Here is a 23,591-nt window from a genome sequence, read left to right on the forward strand (position 1 = left end):
AGCCTCTGACAATTTAAACTCACCCTTTACCTCAAGGCAGTACTGCAGAGCCCCAGTAAGCCATGCAGGAGACCCAGAGCACAAACAGCTCCCAAACCCTCACACAGCAGCTGACCTGGCACCTCAGGCCAAGTCAGACCCAGCTGCTGTCCCCCTTTAAGCAGGACCGCCCCCCAACCAAGAAGCAATTATTTACCATTTAAGTGAATATAGAAGTATTTTATTGAACATTCAAACTTCATTAAGACATGTGCAATATGGCAAATTTTACTGGGTTTAACCCTAACTAAGACAATAGTATGATTGCTTGCTTGCTGGGGCTTAGCAACAGGGTCCAGATCACACTTACCACTAATTAAATACTTTATTGAATAAATACATATGAAACAAAAATGCATTTTAATGCTCTTATAAAAGTTTAGAGATTTTGAAAGGCCTTTCCAATTCAATCTGAAGTGTTAAGTACATACAATAAAGGAAGGTAGGCTAGTTTAACATAATTGGCTGACTTTATACAGCACTTATATCTTTTAGTCCATAAGTAAATTATTAAATGATAAAGAACATCTAATACAACCACTTCTATGGAACTAGGAAATAAATTTCTAATAAAGAAAAAATTTACAGACCCCATGACTTTCCACCCAACCCCAACAGTCTAACCCTAAAGTGGATAAAGCCAATGGCTTTCCCCACAAGAGCTCACGACAAAAAGTCGCTTCGCTTATCAAAAATCTGTATTTCTGATCCGTTATGAGCATTGAGACAAGATTCAATATATCCCCAAAGAAAGAAGCACAATGCACGTTGTGAATCGCCTATTCAGCAACAGCGAGCACTGCATTCAAAACCACCTCATCCCAGGGATTAAATGAGATCAGCCACATTCATCGGCATCTCCTCCACTGTAGTATTGTAGAAAGTCTCAATGTCTCGCAGGATCCTCTTGTCCTCTTCAGTGACAAAATTTATAGCCACACCTTTTCTGCCAAAGCGACCACCCCGGCCAATTCTGCACAAAAAGAAAACACATTTACACCCAAGTTAACTACGCTACTCCACTTTAAACGTTTGCAAGATCCATTCATTAACTGCTGCTCTTCTATCTGCCACTGGCCAGTTTATGCTGTATTTACAGGACTAGCTGCTACCAAAGTCATCTCTGGTCAGGAAAAACTAGCAGTTAGCACCAATAGTACAGAAGAAATGTCCATCCTAGGGAGAGTAGCAGAGCAGAAAAGGTTATGCTCTGGGCTGCAAAATAAGATCTGTATTTAATGGTTGGTACTGGGGTATGAAGACCCAGCTCAGTCCCTCTCCCCTCTGTTCAGCTCACACACCCCTAACCACACCACATGCATCCAATCCCAAACACCTGGCATACAGAAGGTTAAGTGGTTGTTCAAAAAATCAGACTGTTCCCAAGTTAATCCAATTATATCCAGTAACATGGAACAGCACGCTCAACTTGAGAATTTTAATTCAATGTAACTGTTTCCAGTGGGAAAACTTAGGTTTATTTTTTTTAAAAGAAAATCAAGCTCAGTGTTTTTGTGTAAGCCCAAGTCAAACACATCACAGTGGTTGTTTCACCCACCATCAGTTTTACCTTCCTGCAGACTGCACAATAAACCACCTAGTCAGCAAGAGCTAATACACAAAAATGGCTCACAAAACTTAGTGAATAATCATGACAAAAGAAATATATAAATACCGACTCGCTCTTTATTCAAACTGTGCCGCTTATGAATCCACGTCCTAAATTACGTCAACGCCGTTTCTGAGCACCATCGTGTGTCATCAACTGCTGCTATCGACTCCTGTATTTTTTTACATCAAGTAACAAAGCACAGTTTACTTAATTTAGGGACAGTCACTAGAAGCAGTCAACTAAACCTAGGGAAAGAAAACTCAAATTGCTACCAAAAGACACACACTACAGAGGAAAGGATCCCACTGTAGGAGAGGCCACCAAGAGCAAACAAGGCACAGAGAGCACAGATGGACCTCCAGAAGCGAAGGCAACCCTACACAACTCATTTGCTAAGACTATTAAGGTCCAGTCACTGAGCAGCAGCAATGGGAGATTAGCCAGGCCCCACAGACCAAGCCAACGCTGCTGTCAAGACGGTAACGCCAGCCATGGCTTTTGGGATCGCACTCCACAGCCTACGCAAGATTAGTTCAGTACCTGCCAAGTTCCCCAAATCTCAGCAGAGAATGACCAGCCTTCACTGAACTCACACATCTAAGTTTTCCCACTGCTTCTATTGTCCAGAAGTTCTGCTCCTCCCTCATTTAACAGTCACAGCTGTGCTGGTCAGGGCTTTTTTTAAGCAAAACACACAACTCATTTTATTTCCTGCTAATTTTTTAGCAGTTAGTGTATGAATGGATGCATAGTACCTCCCATTACTGGTAAGGACTAACGGGAAAAACAGGTGAGGTTCTGTGCAGGTTTCTGTAGAGGACGTGACACTCCGTGTAGCACACCCACCAGAGGAGAGAACCAACTAACCTGTGAATGTAGTTCTCACGATTGGTTGGCAAGTCATAATTTATAACCAGAGACACTTGCTGCACATCAATGCCACGAGCCTGAAAAGCAACACAGAGTCTTCAATACAAGTCACACACCTGAGGTTAAGTTACTCACCCTGTGCTTTTGTTGACCACATGGTTAGTAATGAACTACAACTGTGTAGTCCATAGTGGAGCGTAGTCTTTACTCTTCCAAGAAGCTCCAAGCAGTTCAGGCTACAAGAACCTTCACTGGATTATGAAGCTTTTGGCACCAGATTTCAACAGAAGCGTGTTCAGCGTTAAGGTAATACTCACCAGCAAGTCAGTGGTGATCAGGACACGGCTTGATCCTGATCTAAACTCTCTCATGATAACATCCCGTTCCTTCTGGTCCATGTCACCATGCTGTAGAGATTAAGAAGTTGCAATTACTGTAGTTCCAATACCCCCAACTGAAATATCCTTTAAAAAAAGAGCGATGTATGAAACCCAGCGTCCCTACCTGCTGTGGGAACAAAGCAGGTAGGGATAGAAGGAAGCATTTTCTTTAAGCAGGGGGAACGATAATACAGCACTGCACAGCCATATTATAACTTTCCTGCTTTTCAAACATAACTCACAATGGTTTCTTTTTCAGTATGTACGTGCCACTTCAAAAGTTACATGGAAGTATCAATTCTTACCAGAGCTGAGACTGTGAAGTCTCTGGCATGCATTTTCTCTGTAAGCCAGTCTACTTTTCTCCTTGTATTCAGGAAAATAACAGCCTGTGTAATGGTCAGTGTCTCATACAGATCGCAGAGAGTATCCAGCTTCCACTCCTGAACAAAGAAGATCAGGAAATGCATCACACCACTGACAGTTCAATCCGTAACTATCTCCAATTAGGAATAAAACTCAAAAGCAACAACCAACTAGGCACGTTCTTGTGCACAATTATATTCAACATGGTCTGAAAAGTTGGAACAAGACACTAAGCAAGTTTCTGCATCAACTGTTGCACCAAATCTTAAGACACAGGACACTGGACATTAAGAAAGAGGTCCACCCTAGTCATGTTTGATCCAGTGCATCGTTTTTCTTCTTCTTGCGTGTACTCTACTAGCATTACTACAGAAATCAAAGCTCAGCCTTGGTTTCTGTAATTTTAGCACAGTGCTTTAACAAGAAGGTAAGAGGAACTTAACTCTTCCAGCCAGAGCAACTACAACTGATACAAACCTCTCTCTCAACATTAATGTAGAACTGCTTGATACCCTCCAGAGTCAGTTCTTCCTTTTTCACCAAAATACGTATGGGATCTCTCATGAACTTTTTGGTCACTTCCAACACATCCATCGGCATTGTAGCTGACAGCAGCACAACCTGGAATGCATTACTCAGGTTTAGCATGCGCAATGGGCACCACGTTGGATTTAAACAATTCAGCAGCTCTCAGCTACACTGTAACCAAATCCCCACCCATGAATTTAACCATGTAAAAGTTTTGGTTTGGTTTTTTTTTTTTACCTGGATGTTTGTGCTTAATTTTTGAAAGATCTCATAAATTTGATCCTTAAATCCACGGCTCAACATTTCATCAGCTTCATCCAGAACAAACATTTTGATCCATTTAGGTGCTATTAAAAAAAAAAGAAGAAATATCTTATGAAATTTCAGAAATGCACCGAATACTTTTATCAACATCGCTCTCCTTTAGGACTAAGCCTTTCTCTACAATCCTCCACAATGACAGCAAATGCATTACTTCAGCCCTTACTAGGTGTGAAATTTATATTGGAAACGTACCCTCAAGAGCAAAATTGAATTGATACTTACAAAGGTAGCGTCTGTTTAACATATCAAACACACGCCCTGGAGTTCCAACCACAATGTGCGGAGCCTCAGCCTGAAGTTTCTGCATTTCATTGCGAACATTTGTACCACCAATGCAAGCATGGCATGTTGCTCCCATGTAGTCTCCAAGGGCCAGAATTACCTTTTGAATCTAGAATAAAACCCTTCAATTAGTAACAATTCCTGGCACATCAAAGCTTAAGACCAGTTATCCTTGGTGTTTATGGACTTTGGAAGCTAAGAGAGCGAACAAGGACTATGCACTCTTATGGTTAGAAAAGATGGTTACTAATGATTCTGCCCAACTGCTTGTTATTCAAGTGATTTACTAGAAAGCTCATGTCAGAGGGGCACTTCAGTTACATTTTTGCCCTTTCTAGTTGAACTAGCTAAACAAATGACTAGCATGCATTTGCTATTCAGTTAAGAGCAAGGGCCTCCAGAAATGAACTCAAGTTTTCAACTGCTGAGGCCTGTATGTTAAGCACTTGCAGATAGTTCACACTAGACTGTACAAGTGCACTACTATTTATGCCAGGCTTTGAAACAAGTCTCTCCTAACCAATACCTTCAGAGTAGAACACAGGCTAATCAGATTTTTTTTTTTGTTCCACTGATCCACCTTTAAGATTTCTTTCCTGTCTGGTTTAACATGTTTAGCTTTACCTTCAAGAAGAATCTTCACTATAGCACTGGCATCTCCATGTATTCTCATTGAAAAGACAGGAAGCTGCCTATAATCTATCTTCTACCGTTTTGAGTTCTGTTCAACATTCCATTTTCAGACCTTACATTACTGATACACATTCATCCTAAAAACCAAGTATCCTGTAAGTTTTGTTAAAACACTCCAACTTAGTAAAACAGAGTATCAAGCTCTTAAGATGAAGTAGGCATGCAGCAACAACACTGTCAAGAAAACATCACAAAAATACAAAAACAATGAAGCGATCACATGCGCACTGCAGTTTTCATGTTGCACAACTGCACGCAGGTTCAAATAGCTTCCAAAAAGTATGTTTTGTTTCCACTCAGAACACTGCTTTAGTAACGTTATCTTGTATTTGGTTTTTCTGCTGAAGATGCTCCCTCAGAACTATACACAGCATAGCAGCTGGCTCCTGCATCCCTGCCCCACATACACTCTATGTGCATCAACTCAACTTTTCAAGGAGCAGAGAACTTGTTGGACAAAAGCCAGTTTATATCCCCCATTACTCAACACAAAATGGGTTCTGAATGGATATTAGTTACAGCCCCTTAAGACATCTGTTGATTGTCTCACAGTTGTGAAACCTGAAACCTATGCAACACACAAGCAGCTTTTTTTTTTTTTTAACTACACTATCAATACCTGTTGAGCCAGTTCTCTGGTAGGGGCCAATACTAGTGCTTGGGTCTCCTTGAGATCAATCTCCAACTGCTGCAGGATGGAAATAGCAAATGTGGCTGTCTTGCCAGTACCTGACTGAGCTTGAGCAATCACATCATACCCTAAAAAAAGTAGGATACACATTTACTGCTCCCACACAGGTCATTCATGTTTTCAAGTTTTATTTTATTCCCTTTGAAATAAGTGATCAGTATTAAGAAGATCTCTCCATTTCAGGTCAGTCCCGAAAGATGGTGTACCATCATATCACTTGTTTAGCATTAAAAATATGTATCATCACACACTAATAAAACAGTGTATGCATTTTATAACACCTTCCTAATTATCTGATGCCGGTATCAACAAATGAATCACCTGCATACCTTTGATGCATGGAATAATAGCTCTCTGCTGAATAGCTGAAGGCTTCTCAAAACCATAAGCATAAATGCCCCTTAGAAGGGATTCTTTTAAATTCATATCATCAAAATTGTCAACAATCTCATTCCAATTGCTCTGTAATAAAGAAAAAGATATAAAATATTAAATCCAACACTTATGTGCACCAGTAATTAAGTTCTCTAGTCAGTTCAGATGTGCTCACCTCGATGACACCATCGGGGTCCATTCCCTCTGGGCCGCCATGGTCTCTGTCACCAAACAGAACAAGCTGTTAACAGTAGCAACTAACATGCAGAAGCAAGTTGACACCGTGGCTGCCAAAAGCCGTGTGTGGAACCCATGACAGATCATTCCAGCAGGTGCTTTGGTATTTTGCCAATTGAGAAACTCCTATCCTCTTCCCCCCCCCGCCACCAGCTTGGGGGCCACTAACCCAATGTGTCCGAACATCCAAGCCTTCAAGCCACAGTGAAGAAAAACCCACCAGAAAAAATATGGCTCAGCCGCGGGTAAACAGCTTTGCCTATATTAAAAAAAAAAAAAAAAAAAAAAGGGGGGGGCAAAACCACCTTACTGGCAAGACAACGACCGCATGTCCCAGCGCACAGCGCCCCCCCTCACGGAAGGCATCTGCTTAAGGCGGGGCTCGGCACGCGGGGCCCCGCCGCTGTGGGGAGGGAGCAGGGCAGTGGCTGCTCCTGCGCACTGGAGGCTGCTGCGCTGCAGTGCTGGCGGGAAGCGGGGGGGCGGCGGCCGCCCGGCTCCGCTGCGGTTCATCCTCCCCCCCCCCCCCCCCCCGGCCCCGCCTCAGCGCCGGCCAACTCTCGCGAGAGCTCCACCCCTGGGATTGCGCAAAGCCAGCACTGCGCGCAGGCGGAGGGAAGCGCCGGGCGATCGCCGGGGGGGGGGCGGGAGGGGGGGGGGAAGGGGCGGCGCCCCTCCCCGAAAAAGAAGTCTCGCCCTCCGCCGAGCACGGGAACCCGGGGAGAGCCAAGGGGGGAAGTGACGGGGGAACGCGAGTGGGGAGGGGGAACATGATTTTAAGAAAAAAAAAAAACTAAACAAGGCGCCGAAGCGTTTTTATTACAACTCTCCTCATTAGATACAATATAGTCCTTTTTGCAAGGATGGGGGTTGCTAAAAGAATCAACAAGGAGAAAGCGAAGCCAGAGGAATGTGACTAAACCCCCGCTGAGCGTTAAGTAAAGGGACAGACGGGACCGAAACGTCTAGAACCGGGAGGGGCCGGGGCGGGACAGTCTGACCGCAGCGCCCAGCCGCCCTCAGAGCGTTGTCTTCACCGCACAGGCACACTGCCCCCCCCCCCACACACACACCACCTCGCTTCTTTCCCTCTCCCTGGCCGCCTCCGCCCAGCCCACCGAGCCTCCCTACGCGGAAAGGGCCCGGGGCCTCGGCACGCCGCGCCATACCTGCTATAATCCGCGGAGCCGCCTGACATGTTCCGATCACCAGCTCTGTCCTCAACTGAAAAGGCAAAGCCTCCGCGGCGCCCGGTTTATATAGCCGCCCCGCTGCCGGACTCGTTTCGTTCTGCTCAGCGCATGGATATACACCTCACGCCCCAACGAAAAAGGCACGAATCCCCCCCGATTCAGCCCCCTTCCCAAGAGATTCCCCTCATCGCACTCTCTGAGACCCTCTGCAGGGGGCTGCTGAGACACTCGGGGCCACGAGGTTAGGGGAACGTGGAACTACTTTTTTTTTTTGCTCGGGGTGCGGAAGGATATTGCACCATTGGCGGGGTGACAGCACAGTGCTCCTTCCTCCAGCTCTGCCCCCCCCGCTCGGTTGCGCACGGGGTTTCCCGCTCCAGCCCCTGCTGCAGCGCGGAGGAAGGGGGGGGGGGGGGTCAGGATGGCGGCTGTGCGTGGGGGTCGGCGGGGAGGGGGACAGGCAGCTCAGGCCTAACCCGGCTCGGCGGGGCGCGGGGGGGGGGCAGCCGGGCTGAGACGGGCAGCGAGAAGGCTGTGCGGCACCGGCTGAGCCGGCAGAGCGGCCCCCTGTCATGGCTGCGGCTCCCCCGCCATGTCGGTTATTTTTAAAGCCCCTGTGCCTGGAGTCAGGGGGTGGGGGGGCAGAAGGGCGGCTTCCTCAGGCAGGAGAGAGACTCCTCTGGGCCGCGGCGCTCGCCCCATTCGTCCCACACACGGAAATCGCTTGTTCCTTCTCCCTGCTAGGCAAAACACACCCTGAATTCTCCCTCCTCACCTGGAGAGGGGCAGGAAGGGGCTGAGTGAGGGGGGAAGGCGATGGCGCCTGAGGGCTCCCCAGCCCCGGCCCGCACAGCGCGGGTGGGTTTGTGTGGAAACCCCTCCCGGCGGTGAGCAGGCCGGCCGTGCTCCGTCCACCCGGGTTTGAGGCAGCAGCTCGCTGAATCCTGCAAATTTGTCACGGGGCGTTAAAGGTGGATGGTGTCTGAAGGGGATGAAGGCGTATTTGCGGAGTATTTGTAGGAGATGAGCAGGGTGGCCCGCAGGGCACTGCTGGAAACGCGCTGCTGTGGTATGCTGCAGTCCGTAGTACAGCGATGTCCGCAAACGAATCTGTCAAGACTGATTTAAAGGTTAGTGCAGTCCAAAATAAAGCAGTAAGGAAAACGTTACTGTGCAAACCGATGCAATGAAATGATCTGTGATCCTGCCCCTTGCTTTCACACCGTTGTAGAAAAAAAAAATATCGATCATTTTAATGATCTCAGGTTTTACAGTAATCTGTTCATCAATATTTCTTATGTAGACAATATAAATTGTAAGCAATATTTTGTGCCAACTTTAATGGGTTTATGTGTATCCCTTTTCAAACTTGTTTCCATGGTGATTATATATGAACAAATGGAGACAGCACTTGAAAAATGCGACCCTTGCCTAGAATATTGTAAATTGTCAAGAACCGTCTAGAACATCCTTAAAGGGATTATCTGAAAGACTAAATGTACATCAGCTCTTCCTAAGGTAGTATCTGCTGGGGCAATATTATCTGTAGAAATAATACAACACTTGTAATTATCCCAGCTAAATTATGTAAATGCAGCTTCTCTGTCAACCCAGCCTAATGCTCTGAAGTTTTGTCCACCAATTCCAAGTAGAAAATATTGAGGATGCTTCTTGTATTTGCAATTTTGACAGCGCCACAATAATAACCGGAGGCCTTTTTGAACGAATGATAGCTGTTTATGTGGTTGTAAAAGAAACTGGATGGACTGAAGAAAGAACATAAACACAGGTTTGGGCTGGCACAGTTAGATTTCCCACTAAAAATGGCTTTGGTTCTCAATGAAAGAAATTATACTACTGAATATTTGTTTTATTAAGGGTCAGAAACATTAAGAAAGCTGTAGAATGTATATACTTTTTAAGTATTGCAATTAGGCCTTGGTATATTTGCAAACCAGAGTGGAAAAGATTTCTTGGCATGTGGGCATTTCAGGAAGGTAAGCCATCATTTTCCACAGTCTTTAAATGTCTTTTTAAAAAACATTTGTCATCTCAGAAACAAGTATCTAGTTTATCTTTTCCTTTAAAGAAATTAGTGTTGCTTCAGGTTACCTGTGTATTCAAAACACTTGGAAAGTTCAGTTTTGACAAAAGTAGTTTTTAACTAGCAAGGCTTTCCTAGCTTTCTTTAAGAATAGTTATAGGAGAAACTGTTCCCGTTGTTCTAGCTTGCTGCAAGTCTTGTTTTATTACACTTGACCAAACTTCATCCTGTTCAAAAAAAAACCCCAAAATTCAGAAAATGTTTTTTGACTATTGCCTTTAATCAAGGGACAATTTTAAAAACTGATTTTGTTATTTACTGTCTGCAATGGCAGCATCTGGGAGTCTCTTGATCAGATGCCAGGATTTCTTTATGCAGACGTTAGACAACTATGGATCCAAACAGTGCTACCTGCCCCCCGAGCTTCTGATCACTGGCTGTTATAGAGGAGCTGTGTCTCTGAGGATTTTTTTCATCTGTGATTTACCAGATATTTGAATATAAAGAAAAGTCTGTGAGCATATTGGTATCTCCTGTCACGTGGTAGTGGCAGAGTTTGGCAGAGTTTGACAAATCTGATTAGTTGGCAGTGTTATTTGCTCTGCTTCATCGTTATTTTAATCCACTGCTATAGAGTCAGATAGTCCCTGGTCAGATGACCTCTCGTCAGATATGCTCTGTTTGTCTTAAGTGTTGTATGATTGGAACTATGAAATTACGTTTTTAGAAACAAATCATCAGTTCCCATGTTAAAGAGATTCATATGGATGTTCCGCATCAAGGCATATGAAAAAAGGAATCCAGTGTTTCCTCCAGTGAAAATCATTGACTCATTTCACCAAATGAAACGGGGAAAGAAATTTTGTTTCATTAACTTTGGATAAGCAAAGGGTTGGAAACAATGAATCAGTCCTCTCTTCTTACAAAACAAGATAGCAGAAATCCAGGATTGTTTTGCTAACAATGACCCTAAGTGTACTAGAGGAAAAACTTTTGACATTTTGTACTCTTTAAAACCTATGTAGCTGAATACAGTGTTTGAGAAATATCTCTTTGCTTATAGCAGGGCAAACAGCCATTTCATTTGAGCTCTCCTATCTAATTTGTGTATTTTTAACTGGTGGTAGCCATGTTCTGACTGGGATTATTTGTGTTCTGAGCATCATAGTGAGAGGTATCGAAAGGTCAGATTTTGTCACTGACAAAAATCTTGGATCAACACTGGGATGTGTTATGGCCCCCTGATTTTAAATCTTACTAAACTTTCTAGAGCAGTTTCAACTGAAAACTTTCTCCTCAAGGACCAGGTTCATGTTATCATCAGGCAGAAGAGATACCCAAAAGATACTAAAGAATATGTCTGTGCTACTAAAGATAGGATCCACGGCCAGATTTATATGTGCACATAATATACTTCAGTAGATGTCTCCCCAACAGACAATCCTAGTGAATCATGAGCTCTTTAGTGAGAGTGAACATAATTATACATTTTTTAACAGGGGGTAACAGATGGACTAGCTGGTTTAGCAGCTGGGTTTTCAGTCATTATTCATGCAGATTGAAGTAAAGAATGATGTATCTAAAGAAAGCAGTAGGAGCTGACACCTTCTGAAACTGAGCTCTAGTTGAGCAATGCCTGCTCATCGATATTCTGGCAAAGGCAATGTCACAGTTTGCATTAGGAAATTTCAAAAATCTCCTTTTAGAAATCTCATACCATGATTTGAATTCACCATGAAACTGTCATGTACTTCATGGGAAACCTGCAATCCTGAGTTCCTCTCCTGCATTTGCAGGTCTGATGCTAGAGTAGGTATGATATATTATTTGATTGTCACAACTAGCAAGGCAAAGAAAGTAATTGTAAGCAGAGTTTATTCACAGTAGGTCACGTTAAGGATCAAGATGATTTGTTAGGGTGTTGTTAGCAAGAAGCAATGTTTTTCAATTCATCATTCCCAAAGGATCCTGCCTAAACAAAAGCATACTTCCTCAGATGTAGGAGTAGATAGGAAAGATTCTGGAAAATCTCCAGGGGAGAGAGAAAGTCCAAATCCCAGGAGTCCCGTGTTTGTTATAGAGTCACAGGGTTTCATTAATGCTAACTTACGCTTTTTTGTCATTCCACTGAAATTGAAATCTAAACAAAGTAAATAATAAGGATTTATAAGATGCAGTGTTTTTAATGCACTGAGAAAGCTTGCTTTGTATTCTTTAGTGTCTCAGTGTAAACTGAAATCCACATTATGATGGCTTTAGTACATTAGATTGCTAGGCTTGCTTTGTCATCCTTCTTTAAAGTTATTTTACAACTTTGTTATGCTTTGGCAGATATTTTTGCTCTTTGTAACTAATCAAACTTGTGTTGTGAAATCTCAGTGATGTCCTCATTGAGTGAACTGAAAGTACATCAAGACACAGAGTTTTCTTTCCCAGTCCAAGTTTTGTCACTGAATAGTTGTGTACTAGGCCAATAAGGAACATTTTAAAAAATGCTTAAATGATTTAGGAGCCAAGCACTATAGAAAGCCAGTGGGATTTAAGCTCCTTAATTTAATTTAATCTTCCCACATTCTTAGTCTATTCAAGTATTCAGATTTGTGCAGAGGATATAGGATGGATAGGACATTTAGCTGACCAGCTGACTCGTGTCTGAAATGTATGCATGGTGGTTTGTGGCTTGTGCTCCCTAACTGCTTCGAGCACAAGTCTCCAAGGAGTGTTCCTGCTTCAGTTTTGCATAGTTTTGTTTCTTAGCCTAAATTATCTCATTCCCAGTAAGTATTTTCTGTTTGTTTGTTTGTTTTATTGATGATATTCATTTGTTAAACTGTTAAGACTATTTTGATTGTTGTTTTTTAAATAATCAACAAAGTTGTGTGAATTCCTTATTTCAGGTTATTCATCCATTAATTAATTGCCTCTTACAGTTTGGAGCTTAAATTCAGACTTGTAGTGAACTTAGTGTCTTGAGAGGTCTGAAGTTATCTGTTACATATTTCTTACTCTGGAATAATGAAGCTATCTGAATTTTTAAGAAAGATGGTTTCTCTTTTATACAGTGGGAAAGTTCTTGTAACCTGCTGCTGAAAGGAAGTGGCAGAAATTGTCTGGGGCCCCAGAGGAACCTGGAATTCTCAGCCCTGTCTCAGGGCGTGCAAAATTTAAAGTAACATAAGGTAAATACTTGCTATTTTTATAATAGATACATAGTTTCATCCACTGGCCTTTGAACTTGTGAAAAATTTCCAATTCAGTTAGCATGAGGTTGGGCTTCTAATAAAAAGTTAGTGTTAATTTTAGAAAATGAGTATTTTTAGAAGAAGTATGTAAATTACTGTTAATTCTTTAAATGAGTATAAAGTAAGAAAGCTATCATATGGGATCACTTATGGTGGTCTTGTGATTTTAGTAACTATTCTGGTAATAAGAAGAATCTTGGCACAATAAAATCCCAACCCAAATACTTGAAACAGAAATATACTTTTCTTTATATGATTTTCTTAGTGATTCAGTCCTGTCTATGCTATAAAACTCAGTAGTCATAGTTCTAGGTCTCAAATGGTCTCCTTGACTGAGCAATGAGATACTTTCTTGCAGTTTTTAAAGCTTGTAGTCAGGCCCAGGACATGGAGTCAGCTTAGCTCTGTTCTCTGTTGTGTTAAAGATTCCCAGTGTGACCACTGCCATGTAGTTTTAGCACTAAAATTGAACAGATTATATTTATTAGAGACTTGCAGTTGACTTTTATTGGAATGAGAGCTCTTTCTGCACTTCAGTTTTCTCCTCTGTAGAATGGGGGTGATAGTATTTGTTCCCGAGGTTATGTGTTGGCAAATGCTTGAAGATTGTGGAGATCAGTAATGGTAGGAGGCTTAGAAATATTTGATAGAAGTTACATGTGTACTTTCAAGGTAGAGTTTGTTCTTTCTATTACAAAAGTAAAGAAAGCTAGGGAGATTAAGCAGGTGGCAGCTGCTGATAATATCCTGACAGAGTACCGTGGTTACATTTATTTTTTAAGTCAATTCAAGACTTCTGCACTACTATGAAATGGTGCATGCCATATATTTCTGTGAGACAGTCTGCAAAGAACATCTTTTCCAATTCTAAAAGGTAAATATGAGCCTATGCATTCTTTTGAAGAAAACATTTTTCCTTCTGATATTGGTTAACCATCTTTGTAAGTTGTTTATTCTCATGATTATTTAATTTTGAATCCACTGACGATGCTTTTTAACTGCTGAGCTGATTTCAGTTGTTTAATTTTTGGAACAGCCACTACAGGCAGACCTATATGCTGCATTTAATTTTGAGTACCCTTCCTTATTGATAAAAAAGTTGAGTGTTATGTACTTAATAGGAGGAACTAGTGCAAGCGAACCAAGCCCAGGATGAAAAGAGCAAAAAGGCCTAGCAGTTCTTTGATTTTACAGCAGTATATTCACAGGATCAGAGCTTGTGGTAAAAAAATAATAATCTCTAATGTAGGTTGTAGATATGCTTATAATAATGATAAATGCTGTATGTCCTGACTGATGCAACCAAGTCATACAACTCTGTCCTTCCCCATCCAGATTGCACTTTTAGACATCAGACCAAATCCACTGTGATTATCAGAGGTTATGTACAGTGCTATGGCTTATGAGGCCCCATCTCAGGTTAGTGACAAAAGAATGCCTGGGTTTTATCAACTGATACAGCACTGCACAGAAAGCTTTGGTATGAGCATCTTACAGGACTTTATTGTCCAAGTATTTAAAATGTGTATGTCCCTAAACAGCAAGAGTAAAATATCATAGAAATTTCTTAATTGTTCTTTAATAGAAGCTCTTTTTGTCCATATTCAGCCTTCTGTGTTAACTGAAGTCTCTTCCTTCTTCTCTAGCAGAGTGTTTTAACCTCCAAACCAGTATTTTGCAGTTTATAGAGCTTGTTACAACATGTAAATGCTAACAATAAAGATAAACACTTTGTCATTACTAAAATGACTTGTATAATCAGAAGTATTGCCTCAAGGTGAATCTTAATTTCTACAAACTGAAAGTTTTCTACTGAGCTTCACTTTTTGTAGGAAAATCAAGACTATTCATTTCTGCAGGTAACCATAGTTCAGATTCCCTTAGTTTTGTTTCTGTCACTGATACTGGTTTAATATGAAATTACAGATGAGTAGTTTCAGCTTTGTGCCCTTGTTTCACCTGCCTGTAAAATGGAAATTAAAATCTCCTGTCTTTGAAGGATCTCTGAAATTGTAAACTGTTTAAGGCTGGGGCTGATGGGTTTATGTGTTAGGCTTCAGCCTACAAAGCAGTCAGTTCTGGGTAGGGAGCTGAGGTTCTATGTGGGTAAAAGTTTAAAAAGTTAATCAAGATAAACATTACAACTTGTTTAATCATTTTGTTTGTTTGTTTTTTTCATTCTTCTGAGATTTTTTTTGGATGAAAAATATAAATTTTACAAGGCTTTTCTTTTTAACAGTGTTACAGATGCATGCTGTTGTCATTATTGGATGTGAAATGTGTGCCCATGAAGCTGTTAAGTGGGCTGCTAAGAAGCTGTCTTGTGACTGTTCTGCTCTGTTGTTTGGGGATTCTTTTTAGTGTTATGAAGCCTCTGTAGGCCAGTCCTTAGTCCCAATTGTTTGTGCTTTAACCTGTTCCAGAATACTATTATATATTATTTTGTATGCTAATTGAATACTGCCAGAGGAGACAAAGATGAACATACATGGTGAGGGATAGTAGGAAATGCATTGTTCTCCTCTGAGGTTGCACCAAGGAACAACTGCCCATGTTTCCATGTTTTCCTGGGGCCCACTGACCCAAGCAAGGATGGATGGGATGCAGGTGATCACATTATTTTAGCCAGGAGTAACTGTGGAATTGCTTGTGCTAATCCAGGGCATGCACTTCAACACATCATGTCACATCACAGCAATTGACAGTGGCCAGGAACCTTTGTTCTTTACGCAGAAGGAGGCAGAAATGAGAGTTCACATTGGATTACAGAAGTATATTGATTCATTTATTTCATGCATGTATTGAAAGTGATTAGATCATAATTTACTGGAAATTTTTTGCAATAAATATATAAAGAAAATGTATGTGCCTCTATTCAAAGTAGTTTTATCTTTTGACAGGCACTTTAAGAGCTCCTGGTAATTGTTTCTGAGTCTTAAGGAGTTGTTTATTTGCTATCATAGTCAACACTTATATGCAGCTCATTCTTCTGATCAGTTTAAAAGTAACATCAGGAAAACCCTGATTTCTAAGCAGGCAGATACTACAGTACTTGATAACCACCCAGTTACTGGTATTTTTTTTTTGCTTGCTTTTTTGTCCTGTGTAGCTTGTGTTACCATTTCTAAATATAATTTGATATACACTTTTCCATGGGTCATGAGACTGCAAGATCTTATATGACATTCTTCCTTTGATTTCAGCAGGAATTTAACAAATAAACCACTGATTTAATTTATGTGTTAATAACAACTAAAGACTCAGCCAAACAATGACAAGACACTTAGAGTTTCAGGACTTCATCTGGATGTGATATCTTGTGTATCTGAAAAAGAAAGCTGAGTTACCGCAAACATAATTTTACAGTTTATTACCCGAAAGGAGTCCTCTGGATTCCTTTACTATTGTTCATTTGCATTGCTAACATTCAGGTCTTCTGGGAATACAACTTTGTAGCCCTGGGAGCACACTTTTTTTTTCAGAAATCACATTGGAATCATATTTGTTAATTTACATCACATCAGAATTGTCCTTGCTAATTTACTGGGCAAACAAACTGTGTATCTTTATGCAGAAGGAAATAGAAAAGTGAGAACCGTAAAGGACTGCTGCCTCAGAACTGCTGTTGCCATAGAGCTGCTAACGAGGGAAAAAACTGCAGCATGGATTTCTTCTGCTGTTGAAGGTAAGATGAGGGCACAGCAAAGACTGTAGGAGGGGGAGGGGAAGCAGAGGGAGGGAGAAGAGGAAGAAAGTCTGCGTCCTTGCTGTCTAAAAAAGGAAATTCAGTTTCACTGTTCATGAGCAGAACTGCTGGTGCAGAAGAACAAAGCTATCTCAGTTGTTTAGGGTAGCAAGAGTGATGAGCAAGCAAGCGCACTCCCATGCTTTCAGGAGGATATACTGCAAAGAAAGGAGGGAGGAGAAGAGTGACTATCGTTTAGAAAATACTCACTGTGCTTCAGGATAGCTTCTTTTTGGTACTAGTTTGGCATTAATATTGTTCTCCTGGGTAAAGACAGCTGTGAAAAAACTCAGTAGGTAGATAAGCAAGAAGAAAAAGTGATGGTAAAAAAATCCAGCATAATCTTGAGGTGATGAATTCTGTCTGTATGTATTAAAATGTGTCAGTTGTTACTGTGCAGTGCTGTGATACCTTTCAAAATGCAAGTGAAATTATGTTTTTGTGGTAAGATTGTTATGATAAATGGATCTGTTATCAGCCATTTTACAATGATCTTTTATCTTCTTTTATCTAAGTAGATATCTTTTGAGTGAAAATGTGTAATAAATAACTGAAAAGTAAATATTAGATACTCAAGAATACTGACTACAGAACTGACATCAGACATGCTTTCTGTGGAATATCTTTAATGAAGTGAGCTTTGTAGACTATGACGCTTCATGATTATTGCAGAATTATCTGCAAAACAGTCATCCAAAAGCTGCTGCTGCTGGTTCTACATCTGTCTAGTATGTTACATATTGCAGCTTTATACTATCCTTCACCTGCTCCTGTTCACAGTATTTTACCTCTTTGAGATGACTGAACCCACGTGCCCTGCACAGCAAACCCAGCACAGCTGGCATGTTTGCATAGTGAGGCCTTGAAGAGAATGAAACAACCTTTAGGGGCAGTGATAACGCTGTCTTAGCTATGTTGATAATAGTATGTTGCTATGGCTTAACCATCCGACTGCTGCATTACTGATTGTACATGGATGGAACAGCCCTTCCTCACAATTTGTTGTTTTGCACTTTATCACCATTTATCAAATGGTGTTTGACAATTTCTCCTGGAGTCAGTCTGAAGATTGGGTCAAAGTGAATTTCTCCAATAGCAGCCTATTAGCTTGATTGAGAATCAGCAATTCAGGCTGTAAATAAATAAAAGTATATTAGGGATTCAGAATTTTTTTAGCATTACAGTCTCTTGCTGTGAAATTGTTATGCTTTGTGATTATAGCACTTAGGTCATACATACCATTTCCCAGTCATGAATGGCACTGGGTGAAGTATATTGATCATGAATACATCAGTTGCTGTTTCAAAGGTATGTCAAGAGGAGTTAGATGTGTAATTTTATTTTTACTAGTCAGACTAATTTTGTGATTCAGACTAATTTTGTCAGACTCATTAGCTGCAGACAGTTTTTCTGCAGTCTTCAGAAGCATTCTTTTTATTTACTGTAGTCCTCACTGCAGTCAGTGGTTGATGGCATCCTGTTAAGATTTGCATGGGTCCCTTGAGCCAGCTCATATGAGGATCAAGTCTTAATCCATGATTGAGGCAACCTCTGGCAATTTAGTTTGATGTCAGCAAGGGGTTTAGTCATCTTCTGCTCTGAATGATTGTTAATACCTTGTTGGAGTGAATAATTGTGTTAGGACTGAGTTCCACAGAGCATTAGGCACTGCATTTCAGAAGAGTTCACTCAATTTATGGATCAAACCAGTTTGGGTTCTTCAGAGATCTGAGGTGATTATTCAAACAAGTATGATTCTGTATAATAAACACCTCTGTGTAGAGTAACTGTTCAAGAAGGAATGGATGGTCCCTATGCAGGCTAAAATTTTGTTGCCTTAGATAAATATTTAGTGGAAGGTTAGTGTTGCAGTCTTAGATTAATTTAATGTAGTTCTTCATTGACCAAACTGCAAAATCACGATGTTGCTAATTGACAGGTTGTTCTTACAAATTTGCAAATAGTGTGTATATTAATTGGTTCCAATTGATGGTGGATAATATGTACAGTGAAAAAGAGAAGAGGTGCAGTAGTGCTCATACAGGAATGTCTTGGCTGATTAACTGTGTCCAACATGTCAAGTGGAGTGCAGATGCATTATAACCTTCAGATCAAAGCTATTCCTATGCTAGACTATTAGCTACAACCAACATATCTATCAACTTTAGTGAAAGCTTCAGAGGCATCTTGGTTATTTTATGATAGAAAAGTAACTTAATCTGAAGCTAAACGAAGCCAAGGAGTTTGTAAATCTACTAACTTTTCCATATGTTTGTATGGACTTCTAAAGAGGCAATCCCGTAGTTCATGCATGTTTTTCCTGTTTATTCCAGCTGGTTTGTATTGTGGGAGTGAAGAAAATAAAGAAGTATGTATGGCAAAACATTGTCCAGAACACTCTAATCTCTGTATTTGGGCCAGGACTATTAAGCCACTAGTGCTGCTGTGGTTAATGCCAGGAGCTGCACCAACTCCCAAAACATAAGAGCTATTTTGTGGGTTAATGCTGCCCGTAATTACCTTTTTCTGCTTGCAAGAAGGTGTTGCACTGCTCAGTGTCCATCTCGGCCTCTTCCAAGTAGTATCAATTTTCCACACCATAGGCTTTGGCTGAGTGCTCTAAGGCCTGATTTTTAGAAATGCTGAGTACCCGCAATGCTATTTAAAGTTCATGGGAGCACAGGCTTCTCAGCACGATTTAAAATCTAGCCTCTGTGTTCAAACAAGAGATTTTAGTTTAGCAGTCACAAGACTGCTTAAGTGATCAGTCTGAATTCTAGATACCTTCTGGAACTTTTTTGTTTGCTTTTGGTTTGGTTTTTTTTTTTTTTTTGGTATTATTTTTACAAAGCATATTGCTAGTACTTGATTGGTTCTTGAGAAGTTGAGGTATGTCTCGTTATCTCTCTTGATTTTATTAATTTTGTGAGCATTACTACTCTTTTAGTCAATATACATCTAGTAGAATAGCTGGCACATATGAATGAAGATAATTCAGTTATAATTTCTTTTCTTCTCTGTGATGCTTTATGGCATTATATTTTTTTTATTGGATTGAATGGCAAGGAATTAACTTCTGCTGACATGCTCAATGGTTAGAATAAGAAATAAAACAATGTTCCTTTATTGTCTAAATTTCTTTACATGTGTCTGGTGGATTTTTCAAGGTACCGAACTATAGTGTTTCAGGCATGTAGGTCAAAGTCTTTCTTTAAACATACTATAATTCCCCCGTTCTGTTGATGAGCATTATGTTCCCCCCTTGAAATCAATAATCTGCCATCTTATCTAACCCAACTGTTTTGAGTTTTTTGTAGTAATCTAAGTTTCAGTTAGAAATATGTCATCCCTGGATAAAAGGTGCATCCTCATTCATTCTCTGCCTTAATCAGTTTTGTTTGTTCACTCCCTTGTTTTTTGATCATACAATTATTTTTTTTTTGTTTCAAGGCAAGAGGTCTGTCAGGGCTCCTGTAATAAGTACATCCAGTGGAAAATGGAGGGTCATCCACTGGATTCATACAGTGACTTATACAAGATATTTTGGGTTCAGGCTCTTCAGTTTTAAAACAAATGTAGTTCTTTGGCATGACTATGGGGAATTCTATGCTATGGGGAGTTCTGGTTCTCTGTGACTCACTTTGAACTGAATCAGCAAGGTAAGTTTGCTGTGTGAAGCCAGTAATTTAATGCTTGATCTTCAACTCACAGATCATCACTATCAGTATTCATGACAGAAAAGAAGAGAATCACTAACAGGTTTATAATCCCTGTTACTCCATACTGATAGAAATTATGCCTTTGAAGCTTCTGTTTGGGTTTTCACTGAGCCGCAAATTGAAACCAGTTTAAGAAGAGCAGTAATATTACTATTCATTGTAGCAAGATACCTTACCCAATTAGGAAAACCTTCACTCTTTCCTCCTTAAAGCAGCCTTCCTCTTATTTTAGAACGCAGTAGAAACATTGTGTTAGTAATTACATTTTACCAAATTAACTTCACTCAAAGCTGAATTAAAACTGGAAGCTGAATTATACTAATGTAGTGTTGTAAACACAGCAGAATTAGGAGTTGTGTGTGAATAGCTGGTCACAGAATTGAAAATATCTATCCCCATTGCTTTTTTAAGAATATTTGAGGAATTTGTACATTGGATTTCATACAGCTCTCTCTATATGACAATGGCCATGCAGCACTGTAATTTCTAATTCTGTATCCACTTAGACTCATTTTATCCTCAGAGTTGATATTCCTAAATTGGGAGCAGTTATCTTGCTGGCTGAGAGACCTGAGAAAACAGGGAAAGAAATGGGTTCTTATGTCTTATCAAATACCAGTGTTCATTGTTAATTCTCCCCATTTTCTGTTGTCAGGTGCCTGCACATCTCTCTCTCATGGCTAGTTACACTATATGAACTTCGCATTAGAAGATAATTGGAATTGCTGAGTGTGATTAAAAAGGTCTTGTCTGAATCATAGCAAAAATATGGTAGGCCATCCATAGTAATGCCGGGGAGTTTTTCATATGTCAGTTAAAATATATATTTTATCTCATTGACACAGACAGAAAGAACAAGAGAGAGCATATTAAATCCAGACATCTGCAGAATGGCCATCAGGTGGCTCTGGATCTCAGCAGTATAATGAACAGAGGTTTAATTCAGACATATTTTCGTACCCCAGACTCCTAGTTCTGATTTTTTTTTATCTGTAAGAATGCAATTTCTCTGGTGCAAGACTAGCTATTATTTTTTTATGTTAATGAAATTACACTTAGAGCATTATTTATACACCTTGCTCATAATAAATAATTGGCAATCTTTTTTATGTTTTATTGATAGAGCTTAATATTTAAAATGGATTGCACAAATGTAGTGTTTTTATCTACAGTGTTACTAACCCAGAAGAAACGCTGAATGTTAAGCCTACTAAACCTTTCCCGGCAATCACAAACCTCTAATTTGGAGACAATAAAAGCCTGCGGCAAAAAATCTGCCACCTGCTGACCAAGAAGAAAAGTACTTGTTAAGCGCTGCGGTGCACTGGATAGAGCACTCCAGCCTGATTACAGCAATAGGAGAAAATGGTAGTTTTGCAGAACCGGTCAACAGCAGATCTGAAGCAGGCCTGGTCAGTAGTTTTCTGGCAGCATATTTTCCCATCAGAAAGTGCTGTTTTGTTATAATTAAAACTCTATGGGAACATGTCAATGAGAAATTGAAATGTTCCGTTCTAAAAATATCAGAACATTGTTTCAAAATTTTTAGACGGAAACACTTTGATTTGTATTCCAGAATAATTTTTTTTTTTTTTTAGTAATTATTTTGCAAATTATAAAAACAAGAGGCCAAAATTGAAGTTGGTTGTCAACTTTATATTAGACATTAATGAAGCCTTCCATTATCACTATAGCATGTGGTAACTTCAGTGCAGTTGAGAATCTAGGAGTCTTGGCTTTATTACCCTGCTCTGTCCACTCAGTCTATGTCTCATTACTTATGGTCATGCACATATGTCAAGAATGTGACTATCTTTCCATTCACATGAGGGAGATCGGACATAGGAAGAAAACTTTGGTTTTCTCATCTATGCCTCTTTATTTCTTTTATTGTAATTTTGCATTAATTACTTAAATTGCTACAGTAATTTAAAGAAAAACTGTTTTGAGCTTATACTCCTTTTCATAATACAGCATACATGGAGAGTTCCCAGTTGTAGCCAAAACCATACCAGTAAATGTTCAGAAAAAAAAGAAACAAAGTGCCTTTTCCTAGGTTTGTAGGTTTAGTACTTGTCATGTACTAAAAAGAAAAGAGACTTTGCATTTTATCCTGCAAGGAAAGGAATGAAAGAAAAAAAAATCGCAGGATTTGATTAGTGATAGATCCAGGAGTTATTATTTTTATATCTTTCCTTAAAATGGGACTTCAGCTAAGTTGTATAACAACTTTTCTTTCTGAAAACAAATCTACCAATCTTTAAGAGGTAGAGTGATTCTGATTATATGTCACCAGTCATGGCAGATAATTATCTATCTAATATATGCCTATATGGCAGCCAATTACACTGTGTTAAAAAAAATGTTTAGATACACAGAACTAGACTAAATTTATATTCACAGGGACAGTTTCTAATTTTGGACTTCATGACTTTTAAAATATCATTTTAATGTGGCTTTTATTGCTATTAGGAAAATGAAGAAAAAGAAATTGCATGTCCAAAATCATAATGATTCTCACTCAACATGGATTATCAGAAGGGCTGAGTTCTTTTTCTCACAGTGTAGTTATCTACCACGTGAGCTGGGGAGGTAACTGAATGCAGAAGTTTGTTTACCTCTGTAGGAACCAGGCACTGGAGAGGGGAAGTATGTATGCTGCCAGGGGATGTTTAGATTCAGGAACTATGAGTTCAGTTCTGTGATTTGTAGGGGACTGTCTTGTCATAATTGGAGAGACCCTCCTGCACAGGTCTTTTGCTTTTCAGTTTTGCTCTTACCTCCCCTCTCCAGTTCCTGTCCCTTTTTGTTCCTTCCCCATGCTGCTTTCACCCACCTCTCCACCCCATTCACTCTGTTTCCATTTTTGACACTAAGTAGCTGGTTTCTTTTGTTCTTTTCACCCTGTCCATGTTGTTCCATATTGTTCCACCATGCCTCTGTCCTTTCCACTTCTGTGTTTTCTGACCTTTCCTTATAACTGTCTTGTCTTTCAAGATCTTCCTGGACCTTTTGTGCCAAGACCCCCTGATCCTGTTAATCCATCTGTTTTGCATCCTCTAAGTAGTCTTCATCTATCTAGTTCTTCCTCACCAGTGAGGTGAGGGCAATAGAAGCATAGCACACAAAAGAAGGATGCATTCCCCGCTGTTGAGTATATAGTCCTAATGCCACAGAAGTCCCAGCAGCTGGGATAAACAATTCCAGAGAATATCCTTTCTATCTCTGCAGCTATGTTGGAGGATACTTAT

At 40.3% G+C, this 23,591-nt stretch overlaps 1 protein-coding gene and 3 non-coding genes across 4 annotated transcripts; all 4 read right to left on the reverse strand.

Moving 5' to 3' along the window:
- Positions 1-198: 198 nt before the first annotated feature.
- Positions 199-7,687, reverse strand: EIF4A2 (eukaryotic translation initiation factor 4A2). The gene is made up of 11 exons (XM_042798689.1): positions 7,567-7,687; positions 6,336-6,381; positions 6,115-6,247; positions 5,714-5,853; positions 4,342-4,510; positions 4,033-4,142; positions 3,745-3,888; positions 3,207-3,344; positions 2,839-2,928; positions 2,519-2,598; positions 199-1,012 (listed from the first exon to the last, which is right to left on the reverse strand). Exons 1-11 carry the CDS (start codon positions 7,593-7,595, stop codon positions 868-870), a joined length of 1,224 nt encoding a protein of 407 aa, XP_042654623.1. The 5' UTR covers positions 7,596-7,687; the 3' UTR covers positions 199-867.
- On the reverse strand, positions 3,002-3,127 carry LOC116964975. Its single transcript, XR_004409065.1, has one exon. It is a non-coding gene; the product is annotated as a small nucleolar RNA SNORA63 (small nucleolar RNA).
- LOC116964976 lies at positions 3,516-3,696 on the reverse strand. The gene has a single exon (XR_004409066.1). It is a non-coding gene; the product is annotated as a small nucleolar RNA SNORA81 (small nucleolar RNA).
- LOC116964977 lies at positions 5,934-6,004 on the reverse strand. The gene has a single exon (XR_004409067.1). It is a non-coding gene; the product is annotated as a small nucleolar RNA SNORD2 (small nucleolar RNA).
- Positions 7,688-23,591: the final 15,904 nt, after the last annotated feature.

The sequence above is a fragment of the Tyto alba genome, unplaced genomic scaffold (genome assembly GCF_018691265.1).
Source record: "Tyto alba isolate M040663 unplaced genomic scaffold, T.alba_DEE_v4.0 Super-Scaffold_10, whole genome shotgun sequence".
In the NCBI taxonomy this organism is placed as follows: Eukaryota; Metazoa; Chordata; class Aves; order Strigiformes; family Tytonidae; genus Tyto; species Tyto alba.

Excerpts from the sequence above, each read along its gene's own strand:
- EIF4A2 (XM_042798689.1), bottom strand. The coding sequence starts at position 7,595 with ATGTCAGGCGGCTCCGCGGATTATAGCAG. Across the intron at positions 5,854-6,114 it reads TATTATTCCATGCATCAAAG|GGTATGATGTGATTGCTCAA; the intron begins GTATGCAGGTGA and ends TACTTTTTTTAG. Across the intron at positions 4,143-4,341 it reads GTTAAACAGACGCTACCTTT|CACCTAAATGGATCAAAATG; the intron begins GTAAGTATCAAT and ends TTTTTTTAATAG.